General features: G+C 38.1%; 1 protein-coding gene across 5 annotated transcripts in view; it reads right to left on the bottom strand.

Moving 5' to 3' along the window:
- The window catches only part of TENT2 (terminal nucleotidyltransferase 2), a 63,450-nt gene extending 49,796 nt beyond the window's left edge, over positions 1 to 13,654 (bottom strand). For 4 of the 5 annotated variants that reach the window (XM_070468608.1, XM_070468609.1, XM_020914587.2 and 1 more), the window contains exons 1-4: positions 13,352 to 13,654; positions 6,673 to 6,846; positions 6,459 to 6,548; positions 2,767 to 3,004 (exon numbers count right to left, since the gene is read on the bottom strand). In XM_070468608.1, the coding sequence (XP_070324709.1) occupies positions 2,767 to 3,004; positions 6,459 to 6,548; positions 6,673 to 6,809 (465 nt within the window). In that variant the 5' untranslated portion in view covers positions 6,810 to 6,846; positions 13,352 to 13,654. Of the gene's footprint in view, positions 1 to 2,766; positions 3,005 to 3,103; positions 3,171 to 6,458; positions 6,549 to 6,672; positions 6,847 to 13,351 lie in introns of those variants that run through there. The other variant, XM_070468610.1, reaches the window with a different exon arrangement.
- Between the last annotated feature and the right edge of the window lie 729 nt (positions 13,655 to 14,383).

Raw genomic sequence — 14,383 nt, 5'->3', positions numbered from 1 at the left:
CATAATATAGTCCATAAAAAATGGGTCTATGACTGATTAATGTTGATGTATGGCAGAAACCAACACAACACTGTAATTATCCTTCAATTAAAAATAAACAGAAATTTTTATATGGGCCTATCTATATACATATATCAAAAACCCACATAGAGTAAAAGATGGCTGTATCTCCATTCAAAGTATTGCCCCGATTTGATTTCTACTGCAGGCTTTCACAATATTGCATAAGTTTCTTTAAAATGAGAAGGTAAAGAAAGGACAAAGACTGAGAGGTACAGAAACGGGGTACCAAAACTTCCAATTAGTCAGTTTGCTTTTTCTTCCCTCCCACTGGTATCACCTAAATGCTTTTCCCATTTCATAGTAAAAATAAAGAATGACAGTCATTCTTATAAATAGTCTTGAGACAACTGGACCAAGAGCAAAAAAGAAGTTAGACCTCCCCACCTTAATATCCTATATAAAAATTAATTCAATGGATCAAAGACCTAAATCTAAGAGCTAACACTATAAAACTCTTAGAATAACAGAGGCATTAATTTTGGTGACCCTGGATCAGGCAATGGTTTCTTAGATATAATACCAAAATCTCAAGAAACCAAAGAAAAACAAAGAAATTGGATTTCATTAACATGAAAAGCTTCTTTGCTTCAAAGTGCATCATCAAAAAAGTAAAAAGACAAAGCACGGAATGCAAGAATATATTTGCATATTATATATCTGATACATGTCCAGTATTGAGAACATATAAAGAACTATTACAACTCAACAATTAAAAAAACAAAATTAAAACAGACAAAGGATCTGAATAGACAATTCTCCAAAGAAGATACACAAAATGGCTAACACGCAAATGAAAAGATGATCAGCATCACTAGTCATTAGGGAAATGCAAACCAAAATCACAATGAGATACCATTTCATACCCATTAGGATGGTTATAATCAAGAAGACAAACAATAACAAGTTTTGGCAAGGATGAAGAGAAATTGGATCACTCACACACTGCTGGTAGAAATGTAAAATGATGCAGCCACTTTAGAAAACACTTTGGCAAGTCCTCAGAAAGTTATACATAGTGCTGCCACGTAACTCAGCCATTTCACCCCTGGGTATAGACCCAAGAGAAATGAAAACATTGTGTACAAAAACTTGTACACAGATATTCATAGCAGCAATATTCAGAATAGTGAAAAAGTGGAAACAGCTCCCAAACCCATCAACTGATAAATAAAATATGGTATAATGGAATATTATTCCTTTATGGTGGTGGTTTAGTCGCTATGTCGTGTTCGACTCTTGTGACCCCATGGGCTGTGTAGTCCACTAGGCTCCTCTGTCCACAGGATTTTCCAGACAAGAATACTGGAGTGGGTTGCCATTTCCTTCTCCAGGGGAACCCAGGGATCAAACCCAGGTCTCCTGCATTGGCAGGCAGATTCTTCATCAACTGAGCTACCAGGCAAGTGTCCTCTTATTCAGCTATAAAGAGGAATAAAGAACTGAGAATTGCTATGACAAGGATGAATCTTGAAAACATGCTAACTAAAAGAAGTGATACCACATATTGTATGATTCCATTTATATGAAATGTTCAAAATAAGCAAATCCATAGAGATAAAATCAATACTGGTTGCCAGAGACTGGAGGAGACAGGCAGAGATGAGAAAGCGACTGCTGCTGGGTACAACTGTCTTTTATAGGTGATGAAAATGTACTGGAATTAGATATTGGTAATGGTTGCACTGCCCTCTGAATATAACAACAGCCACTGAATTATACACTTTGAAGGAGTGTGAATTTTATGATAAAACTGCATCTCAATTAAAGAAAAAAAAAGAATGATAGCCAAATAAAAAGTGGCACAAGCAAGGAATGAAGCAAGTATTCCCTTTTTCACCCAACATTTTCTGCATGCTTACTATGTTTCAGACCTATGCTGGTTGCTAGGAACCGAAAGATGAGTAAAACAAAGTCTCTACACTCTCCAGGCCCATTCTCCTTAGCCTACAAATGTATTTCTCGATGGTAAAACAGCTTTGAAAACTCAAAAACAACAAAGATAAGCTGCAGACAGTTCAAAAGAATGCAGATACTTACACTATAAACTCTTCTAATTTAGCCAGAATGCTTTTTTAAGAGTTTCACTAAATATGGGGAGGCAGAAGAGACATGCTTCTAATATTGGTATTAACTCATTATTCCCCAATGCTGATGTCATTTTCCAAGAAGTATTATTGAAATAGCTTCATTTATTTGAAATTGTTTTCTAAATAATGTTTTTGATAAATCTTCCTTGATCATATCATATATCAGTAATATAAGAAAGTATTACTTTCTCACTGACTCCTGGGTTCTCTATTTTTGACATTAAAAACGTCATGATAAAAACAAATATACCAAGGAAAAAGATGCTTTTTAATACTTTACTACAGTATCCATATGAAAGCTTGTTTTACTATAAGAGAATAGGTAACAAGAGAATTCTCTAAACTAAGCAATCAATTCTTTTAGGCTCTTATCCCAGATTGTTATGAATCAGAGAAAATCTGATATCCTGATATGAAAGCTTCATTTCCACAGAACAACAGCTCACAAAATCAAAGAATCAAATTTAGACAGGAAACTATGTTGAATAGTCCTTTAAATAGTACAGAAAAGGGGCATGTTCTACCTAATCCAAGACATTAGATACTTCTGATACTTGTAATACACTATTTATATTAAATTCTCAAAAGATAAAACTAAAGTCTATATTACAATTACCTTATCTTTGGCTTCAGGCAGTGTGATTTCTCTAGGTTCTAAAATTGATATTTCTCGAAAAGGTGGAACACATCTGACTATATCTGGTACATAGTGTGTGTGAAACAATGGTGACATTGAGTATCTTCTTTCATCTGATAAAGGCACTATGTGGTTAACTATAGTTGGCTCTTGGTGGGGTGAATGAAAACGCTGCCGTTTACCATCAAGAGGAAGATTCTTTTCATCGCTTAATCTCCTGAAAACAAGCAACATACCTTAGTGATTAAAGATATAACTTTCTGATAACAAATAGAAAACGATTTAAAATATAGAAATAATAGATGAAAATACTGACTTTTTCAGCAAGGCCATGTTATTAGCTCTAAATGAACTGTAAAATATTCAGTCAGTATAAGAGACACCTTTAGAAAAAATAAATAATAATGCATATTTTAAAAAAACAAACATACATCAAGGTTAGTCTCTTGCATTTGAACCACCACAATATTTCATATCAGCAACAAAAACTTGGTAGGAAAAATCTCTATTTATAGAATCACTAACAATAAAAGATCCAAACTCTAACATAAGGAGGATAAGATTAAGTAAACTGAGTGCTGTACATAAAAAAGGGATCTTGGGAGTCCACCTATGTTCTGGTTTATCAGCAGGAAAGACCAAATTAAGAGTTTTTTTTTTTTTTAACTATAAAAACACTAGATAACTACCTCCAACTAATAAAAATAAATGAAAAAAAAAACGAAAAAAAAAACACTAGATAACTAGTCTGAAAATGAACTATACTTATATATTTCTATATAAAGTATTATACACAATATAACAGTCTTGTATTCGTGTTAAATTCTTGGTCATGATTGATGTATTTTTAGTTATACAAGAGAGTATCTTTGTCCTTGGAGAAATGCACTGATGTGCTTTGGGATAAAGTGAAACAATATCACCAACTTTTTTTCACATGGTTCAGAAAAAAGTGGGGGTAGGGAAGGAAAGAGGAAGAATAAAACAAATTTAGCAAAACTGATGAATCTAGGAAAACTACATACAGGTGCTCACTGTACTATTTTTCAAATTTTTCTGGAACCTTAAAAATATTCAAAATAAAAAAGAGAAAACAATTTTAAAGTAATTATTTTTTGGGAAAAATGGTATTTACTTAAATGATACATTACTAAGTTGTTTAAACCACAGGAAATTATCCAATCCTTTTGTTGAACTCTAAAATTTTATGAGTCATAGCCACCTGAAGGTTTTCATTTTAATATTCTTTGGGGATTACATCAATTACTCTTTGAAAGACCAACAAAATAACTAGAATTCCTACTCACAGTAAAGGTATAAAAGTGCTAAAAACATAAGTATACATTTAACATTTTTAAATAAAATTCAGAGCTTTACACAATGAATATTTCTATTGAGAATGTCAATGTTAAGTTTAAATATATATATAATTATGAACTAATGGAATTTATTTTCATTCATGATTCACAAATGGGGCTATCAAGACAATTTCTAAAACACAAAAATTTAAATGAAGTCAATATTTTAAGCATCATTATACAGTTTTCCACCCAATTCATTACCTCTGTGTGCCTCAACTTTCTCAACAGAAAAGGGGTAACAGTACTCACCTCACAATTGTTGCGAAACTTAGTCAAACCATTATTTGCAAAGTCCTTAGAACAATATCTACTCTACACAGTGAAGGACTGATGCTGAAGCTGAAACTCCAATACTCTGGCCACCTGATGCGAAGAACCGACTCATTGGAAAAGACCCTGATGCTGGGAAAGATTGAAGGCGGGAGGAGAAGGGGATGACAGAGGATGAGATGGTTGGACGGCATCACCAACGCGATGGACATGAATTTGAGCAGGCTCCGCGAGTTGGTGATGGACAAGGAAGCCTGGCGTGCTGCAGTCCATGAGGTCACAAAGAGTTGGACACAAGTGAGCGACCGAACTCAGTGAACACAGTGAAAGGCAAAGTGTTAGTTGCTCAGTTGTGTTTGACTCTTTGCAACCTCTAGACTGTAGCTTTCCAGGCTCCTCTGTTCATGGACATCTCCAAGAAGAATACTGGAGTGGGCTGCCATTCCCTTCTCCAGGGGATCTTCCCGACCCAGAGGTGGAACCCAAGCCTCCTGCACTGCAGGCGGCCTCCTTACCAACTGAGCCACCAGGGAAGCTAAAAAGTGTAAGTCGCTCACTCGTGTCCAACTCTCTGCGACTGTCTAGTGCGTGGGGGTACTCCAGGCCAGAATATGTGAGTGGGTGGCCTTTCCCTTCTCCAGGGCATCTTCCCAACCCAGGGATCAAACCCAGGTCTCTCGCATTGCAGGCAGATTCTTTACCAATTTAGCTATCAGGGTAAAGAATAAAATAGACAGCCAGTGGGAATTTGCTCTGTGATGTAGGGAGCTCACCCATTTGTATGCCGATTGCCAATTCGTGTTGATGTATGGCCGAAACTAACCAAAAGTGAAGTGAAAGTCGCTCAGTCACGTCCGACTCTTTGCGACCCCATGGAAAGTCCATGGAATTCTCCAGGCCAGAATACTGGAACGGGTAGCCTTTCCCTTCTCCAGGGGATTTCCCCAACCCAGGGATCAAACCCAGGTCATCTGCATGGCAAGCGGCTTCTTTACCTGCTGAATCACAAAGGAAGCCCAAGAATACTGGAGTGGGGAGGCTATCCCTTCTCCAGAGGATCTTCCAGAACCAGGAATGGAACCGGGGTCTCCTGCATTGCAGGCGGATTCTTTACCAACTGAGTTATGAGCGAAGGCCATAGTGGGTGAATAGTAATTCTTATCTAGTGTTATTTCTAATTGTACATAAAAGTTATGGAATGTTTATACAGGCTTTAAAGAGCAGTATCTTTCAAGTATTGCCAAGTCTTATTTTAATAATCACCCCTAAAGTTCTATCAAAATTACCCTATGATACATCAATTTCTTTTGATCAAATTGGTTCAAGCAAATTGATTCCTGACTTCTCTATAGAAAGCTTTATGTCATATAGAAACTTTCACTATAATAATATTTATTGTGGAACCTGACCTATGTAAGATAAATTAAACATTAAACTTTAATAGAAACAAAGAGTTGTAAGCTAAATTTTGTCCTCGAAATTCACATTTAAGTCTTAACCCCTAGTACTTCAAAATGTGACTCTATTTGGACCCAGGGCCTTTAAAGAAGTAATTAAATTAAAATGGAGTTATTAATCCAATATAACTAGTATCCTCAGAAGAATAATTAAGACATAGAAAACAGAGAAGGATGACCATATTAGGAAAGAAGGCAGCCATCCAAGAGCTAAAGAGGGAGGCCTCAGGGGAAATCAAACCTGCTAACACCCTGATCTCAGACTTCTAGCCCCCAGAATTTTAAGAAAATTAATCTGTTATTTCAGTCACCCACTCTGTTGTACTGTTATGGCAGCCATAGCAAATACACAGAAACCTATCTGCTTTAGTTAAAAATTTCAATTAAAAGTAGTTATCTGAAAATAGTTACCCTTAAAATTTTTTAAATACCTAGAAGTTTTAAAATTCTGTTACAGGACAGACTGCACAGACCCCAGAAAACAAAATGTAGGTTAGTGTCCATTTAACTTAATACAAGATACATTGTTAAACAGTTCCCAAAACTGCAATTTTTTCTTTTAAAATAAGTAAGAAATACTTACTTCCTTCCTCGAAATAACGGGGAAGCTGAGGTCTGTACTGGACTGACATTCCCATACGTCAACTGCTGCAGTGACACAGCTCTAGACAAGCTACCGAAAACAAAGAAAGAACATGATGACATCTCTAACTCCAAACGTTTCATATAAAAAGGATCTGTGTCAAGTAAAAACTGAAACTTACAAATGATATGGGCTAAAATAACACTGCACTTACTCTGCATTGTGAAAGCTGAATTGTGCATCTATAAGTTGCTGGTGTGAATAAAGACTTGGTGACAGGGCGAAGAAGTTATTATGTTGTTGATGGTTTGGAGTGAAAGGCGGGCGACCCAAAATTGAGTTTGGGAACATGCTCTTGTTCACTAAAAGAGAACATGTATTCTTCTACCTAGAATAGTTTTAAAGACAAATTATTATTAAGACAGTGAACTTTTTGATAACCAGTATCTACTATTTAATAAAGTTACCAAGTTACAAATTTCATTTACAAATTCATTTTCTCAAATAGATCTAAGTCACAAAATACATAACAAAATACTTACTAATGATGAATTTTAAATCTAGATTAACCATATTATTCAAATGACACTAAAATCTATGTAAATTTCTAATTTTATGACAAATTACTCTAATAAATTTATCAACAACTCTCCTATAAATCAAGTTAACACCATTATACTTTGATAATAAAAAGAAATCATCCAAGAGATGTATTTAATGAAATCTACAATTTCTTACATTGATTCCCATTTTAATTTATTCAAAAGTATAAGCCTTCATATGACAACCCAAGTCCCAGGATTTAGAGCTTACAGATCTGATCAAACAAGGGATGGAATTTTATTACCTAATAACTATTTATAAAGTTCTGAGAGTACCCCTCAAATTCTAAACAACTTATGAAAACTACCAATAAAAGAGTTTGTTCCGCAGGAATGGGGAAAACCTATGTAAAAAACAATCAGAATCGTTCACTGCCCCAGCCAGGAGACTAGATAGTTATTCTTTGCAATGACTGACCCCAAAAGGCTGTAAATTCACGGAGAAGAGTGGGATAAAAAACAAACTGAAAACAAATACTAAGTAAAGTCTACAAAGTAAAAATAGCATTCCCAGCTTCTATTCCCAATTCAGGCAATTAAAAAATTCATCTATGAAATAATGGAAAGATAAATCATATAATATAGTAACAAAAGAAGATGTAGCATAGAAGCAGTTGCTCACCAAGAAAGTGTTAAGCTTGCTAGAAACCTACAATGACGTCTACTACGGAACTGCCTACCTATGTACACCTATGTACACAGAAGCTTCCAATTTAGATTTCTAGAAAGATGACATTCATGGATCATCAGAAGTTAAAAATTTTTTAAAGGCTTAGTAATAAATAGAAACAACACTTGGAACAAATGAAAGATGAGGGGGAAAAAAGCTCATTAATTTCATAATTAATGAAAAACACCACTGTATATGTAAAACAAGAATGTGTTGTTTAAAAGCAGAAAGGGCTCTCGGAAAGTACAAAATTAAAAGCAGAAATATCCAACAGAAAGCTAAAAGAACACTGAGGAATGAACAAAAAAGAAAAACTGGTAAGGGCAGACAGTAGGCAAGACAGCAAGAGAAAAAGTATAAGTGAACCAAAGCAGGTGGTCCAAAATCCAATACAACTTAAGTTCCAGAAAGAACAGAAAACAGAGAAAAGGAAATTACCAAGTAAATAAAACAAGAACATGTTCAGAACTGAAGAACACCAAGCCTTAGGCTGAAAGGATCCAATGAGTAAAAAGCACAAAATGCACACACACACACGTCTATATACACACATATATAAATGCATATTACAGTGAAATTTCAGAATACCAGGTAAAAGAAGCTTCTAAGTATTACAGAGAAAGAAAATGTTATAAACAAAGGGATGGGGTGAAAAAGTAACAAGGTCCTACCGTAAAGCACAGGGCGGGAACTATATTCAATATTCTGAGATAAATCATAATGTAGAAGAATGTAAAAAAGAGAATGTATATATATAACAATAACTTTGCTGTATAGCAGAAATTAACACAACAGTGTAAGTCAACTATACAATTTTTAAAAAAAGGAAGAAACACACAAAGGGATGGTAATCAAAATGGCTTTGGACCACAACAGCAACAGTGGAAACAAGACAAAGAAGTGAATGCCTTCAAGGTTTCTGTAGAAAATGTTTTCAAGCTATAATTCTATACCCAGTTATGTTACCAGTACAAAAGGAGAATAAAAACCCTTTCAAGACATGTAAGGTATTGAAAAAAGTAAAAGAAAATCTGGGATCTAGGAAAAGGGAGTTCTCACACAGGTCTGAGACAGTAAATTCCACAGGATGGTGGTGAAGGGAAGCTAAACAGCTTAAAATAGAACATGTAAATAGAGGGCTACAAGAAGAATCCTAGGTGGGAAAAAAATGAACTGGTAGATTACCTTACATATTTGACCAGAGAGGAGTCTGGCCAACAGAGCAGAAAAAATTAATTGTAGGAACAGAAAAGTAGCAAGTTGGGGCTTCTTGGTGGCTCAGTGGTTTAGAATCCACTTTGCAATCAATGCAAGGGACATCAGTTCAATCCCTGGCCTTGGAAGATCCCACATGTCTCGGAGCGACTAAGCCCATGCGCCACAATTACTGAGCCTACCCACTGTAACTTCTGAAGCCAGTGCACTTAGAGCCGTGCTCTGCAACGAGAAGCCACTGCAATGAGAAGCCCGCGTACAAAAATAAAGAGCAGCTCCCACTCTCAGCGTCCAGAAAAAGCCTGTGCGCAGCATTGAAGACCTACCACAGTCAATAAATAAACAAATAAAGCCTTAAAAGGAAATACAAGAAGTTAAAAATAAATTACTAAAACTACAGACAAAACACATTCAAAAGGTCAGATAAAAAGAAAATACAGTCAGTTACCTTACAATAACATCAACATTTAACATATATTGATTTAAATAGAAACTGTAACATGTATGCATGTGTCCAACTCTTTGAGACCCTACGGACTGCAGCCCACCAGGCTCCTCTGTCCATGCAATTCTTCAGGCAAGAATACTGAAGTGGGTTGCCATGCCCTCCTCCAAGGGATCTTCCAAACCCAGGGATCGAACCCACATCTCTTATATAAGTCTCCTGCATTGGCAGGCAGGTTCTTTACCACTAGTACCACCTGAGAAGCCCAAAATTATAATATATTTATATACTACTTATTACATTGTATTTATTTATAATTACATACATTATTATACTATATTTTACATATTATTTACATGTTTATATACATCACAATTTATGATGAGAAAGGGTACATTAAAGTGCTAAATTCTCATTTTCAATAGATGTCAATCTAAAAAACAAGTTATAAAAGTTGTGGTTTTTTTTTTTAGAACAACAGAGGAAGATAATATACACACTGCTAAAAGAAATAGTAATTGCCTCTGGGGATTGAGACCAAATGGCTTGAAAAACTAGAATAGGAGACAACAGGAGTGGGGGGGGGGGGGGGAGAGAAAGATCTTGGAAGAAACAAGTAAACCACTCACAGAAACTTTATTCCTTTTCCAATTCTGAAAGATTAAAATTTCCTAGGCTGGCCACAGAGAGTGAGACTTACCAGTTCAAAGTTCATACGAGATTGTGGACAAGAGCCACCATCAGATTCCATCCTAGCTGCCTGACTACCATGCACCAGAGACAAGGTGCCACCTCCAGAAAACAAGAGTTTGCCAGCTTTCTTCAGAAGGCCTTTTTCTAGCTATAGGAGATTGATTTTTTTTTTTTAATTCCTATCATGTTTGCTAAACTATACTCTGCTGTTTGCTGCTGCTCCTAAGTCGCTTCAGTCGTGTCCAACTCTGTGCAACCCCATAGACGGCAGCCCACCAGGCTCCTCTGTCCCAGGGATTGTCCAGGCAAGAACACTGGAGTGGGTTGCCATTTCCTTCTCCAGTGCATGAAAGTGAAAAGTGAAAGTGAAGTCGTTCAGTCATGTCCAACTCTGTGACCCCATGGACTGCAGCCTACCAGGCTCCTCCGTCCCTGGGATTTTCCAGGCAAGAGTACTGGAGTGGGTTTTCATTTCCTTCTCCAGCCTGATGTTTGCTGCTCAGAGACAATACCTTGAGCCAAGCAGGATTTCACAGCATTCTTTATTAAAAGTACTCTCAATATGACAACAGAACGCCAGATCTAAGGCTGCCACTAAAGCCGCCTTCTCCCTTTACTTGGGTTTACACTCTTTCTTGGCCTCCCTGACTCTGCTTCTCTGATCCAACTTACCAGACAACAATTACTATCTCATAGGATTCATGAGAAAATGACATTAAATACAATTCATTATAAAGAACTGTGCTTGATTTTACTGTAATAGACACACAATATGGATCTGATCAAACAAGAGAAGGAATTTGTGTTCAGAAAAACTAGAATTAAAATACTCTATATTCAGGTTTATTTAAACCAGTTCATAGGTACAACTCCAGACATTTTGTTTATATCTATGTTTGCATTTTTCTTCATGCTTGAGACCCAAAATGACATAACAGCCCAGTTTATGGGCTTACTTCTATCCTATTATATGGTCAGATTCAAACTACAGAATAAGTCAAAAGATGTCTTGTGGCCCAGAAGTACTCCTCAAAGCTAATGACCAAATTATCCACAGCTTAAAAGCTGAGAATGATTCCATACTTAAAAACTTACTTTAGAGCAGTTATCCAAATCAGTGTATCCTAAATTCCAGATAAGCATTAAAGGTTTTGGAGCACCACCAAAGCAAAGAATCTATCAGTTCTCCTCAGGATGAATTTTGGCCTTCAAGTCCAGCTCTTATTTAGGCCAACCTTACAAGTGGGGAGAATCATTCCTAGGGAATTTAACCAACAACATTCAATGCTCTCCAATAATCATCCTGTAATCTTCTGCATAATCATCTAGAGATAAGGAAGTAAACCAAAAGCCCATGGATTTCTATTCCTTTCTACTATTTCTCTTAATATTAACAGACACGCAAAGATAGTAATATTAAGGGACACACAAAGAGTCGTCTCTGACTCTTTGCAGCCCACCCCAAGGAATGTAGCCAGCCAGGCTCCTCTGTCCATGGGATTCTCCAGGCAAGAGTACTGGAGTGGATTGCCATTCCTTTCTCTAGGGGGATCTTCCCAACCCAGGGATTGAACCTGGGTCTTCTGCATTGCAGGCAGATTCTTTCCCACCTGAGCCACAAGGAACCCCACTCCCTTAATACATTCCAATTCCAAACTAATTCTGATGAAGATAAAAATGACACCAAAATAATAACCTATTATAAACAATATGGGGCTTCCCTGGTGGCTTAGATGGTAAAGTGGAAGGAAATGGCATCCCACTCCAGTACTCTTGCCTAGAAAATTCCATGGACGGAGGAGTCTGGTAGGCTACAGTCCACGGGATCACAAAGAGTCAGACACAACCAAGCAACTTCACACACAAACACAAAAACAACACAAACAATAAACAATATAAGGGATCATTTTTTAAACAAAACAGAGTTTCTGAGAATAAAATCCAGCAAAACTTCTACCACACCGGATTTAAGAGGACCTCCACAAAATTTTATTCTTATATTCTGAATAAAAGGCTTTTTCACCAAGGAGAGGAAAAAAAAATTACTCCACATTAACCACAGTACCAGGTATAAGAAATTTTATGATAAATAAAATCCAGATGTTATTGGTATCCTATTTTTCTTAGTTTGAAAGTTATCAACTTCTCAATTTGTACTTGACTATAAAATGGAATAAATTTTGAACTGCTTTAAAACTGTTGCATTGGTTCTTGCCTTAAGGAGAGATTAAAGAGACAATCTTAAGGATTACTTCTTGACTAAGGTAGCCTACTGGGAAATTATACCGGTCTATTTGTAAATAATCATACATGAGACAAAGCTGTAATGGCGTTGTATACAAACTACTAGTGACATAACCTTTGGTCCAGCAACTTACAAACTGGAATTTCTGTCCTAAACTTGACCTCTCCTCCAAAGAATTAGAGAACACTCAAAATTACATAAACTCCTTTATCAAGATTTCCTAGAAAGTGGAATCTGCCGTTACCTGTCCACTTTGTCCAAATGCCTCTGATCCCCTAAACTCACTACTCTTCTTCACAATGCAAAAAGTCCCTAAATCCTGCTCACCCTCTGTCAAACCATCCATAGGTTGTGAAAGAGACGTTCCATTTGATTAAGAATTAGATCGCATTCAAGTGCTGAAAAATAATCGAGTCACATGATTCCAAACGAACATTTCTTCAGTGCCTATTCCACACAGAGCCCGTTACAGGACATTTCCTACTATTTAAAGTAACGTTACTGTTATTGGGTATTAGTCAGTACAAGGCTGTCAATGCCATGTTAAAAGCCTTGTGGTAATGAAACATACAATAAGAGCGTATTTACAAAAGTAGCATGTTAACTGTAAGTCTGTGTAAACACACAGACTTAGTATTCACTTATGATCTTTCCGTAAAAAAACCACACACCTGCTAAGTTGCCACTTTAGCTTGAGTTTCAGTTTCTTTTTTGTTCCCCTTATTGGTATACCAATATAAATAAACAACTGCTATTTTAGACAAAGAGGTGAGAGAGAATCAATCAAGGCAGGGAACGTGGACGATTCAGAAGTTGGGAGCATGAACCCCTTCGTGTTCTGGCTTAGAGAGTTGAAGAGCCTATCCACAAAGGGTGAAGGGGGCAAAGACAAAACACAGGATGTAAGCAAAAATCGGACAGAGTATTGACCTGTGCATTTTCTTGTAACTCGAAGAACTGAGGCAATTTCACAACCACTCAGTGAAAAGTCTTAAGTGTCAAAGTATTAATCCAGATATTTACCTTAGCTCTTCACCACCCTTTGAAACCCCATGCAGAGTCCCGAGACACTCTTCCTCGTTTGGTCCTAGACTTGAGGACGGGACGCGAGGAAGACAAATGAGTGAAGAACGTCACAGTTCCTAAGATTCTTCAGCAAGCACGGCAGTCCGGGGGCCGCCCAGACCTCTGGGATATTGAGGAGATACCGCCGGAACCTCCCACTCGAAACACTAGTTTTCTAAAAAGTTTCCGGCGCGCTGCGGCGCCCCGCCCCGCGCCCCCCAAATGGGCCTACACCGAGGCTTCCCTCTCTGAAACCCGCTAACTCACAAGTGTTCTCGGGAAAGGACTGCGCAGGAGGATCGGCCAGCACCCCCAGCCCAGGAGCTCCAGGGCCGGAGGAGCGACGGCCCGACGCGCTTGGTCCTAGCTTCCTCCCGAGCCAAAGGAGGTAGTGCCCACGCGGAATGGGTAGGCCCGGCTCCGGGCTGAGCGCTAAGCCTCGGCCTCGGCAGCAGGGAGGAGCGACACAAGAAAAGGCAGGGCCGGCAAGGGTGTGGGAGATCGGGGGCGGTGGCAAGAGACGGAAGACCAAAAAGTAACCGAAGAAAAGAGGCGTAGAAAGCCCTATCGGGAAATACCCGGAAGACCGACGTGACCCGGATGGAAACAGCGATCCGGGAGCGGGAGGTCATACTTCCGGCAACGGCCTCGCTCACTCCTGCGAGCTTTTGGCTCGCATGCGCAGGCGCTCGAGCGTGCAGGCGCGCGGCTGCGGGTGTCCGGGTTGGGCGGGGGGAAGAGCGTAGCTGCGAGCGCGTTGAGGAAGGGCTGGGACTTCTTTGAGAAAGGCAGAGGGTTACCCTGAACCTCATCCCTAAGCTCACATTCTGATAAGCATTTTTTTTTTTTTTTTACCGGTCCTTCCTGTCTGCACGGAGTGACTCTTCCCCGGAGGAGCTTTTCTTGGCCTCCTGACCAAGTTTTCCCTCACCCTTCTTCACCGATCAAGCTTCATTTCTTTTTTTTCCCGTTAATGAGTTGAGAGCTGCC

The sequence above is a fragment of the Odocoileus virginianus genome, chromosome 6 (assembly GCF_023699985.2).
Source record: "Odocoileus virginianus isolate 20LAN1187 ecotype Illinois chromosome 6, Ovbor_1.2, whole genome shotgun sequence".
Lineage (NCBI taxonomy): Eukaryota > Metazoa > Chordata > Mammalia > Artiodactyla > Cervidae > Odocoileus > Odocoileus virginianus.
This window is presented reverse-complemented; position numbering and strand designations above follow the sequence as displayed.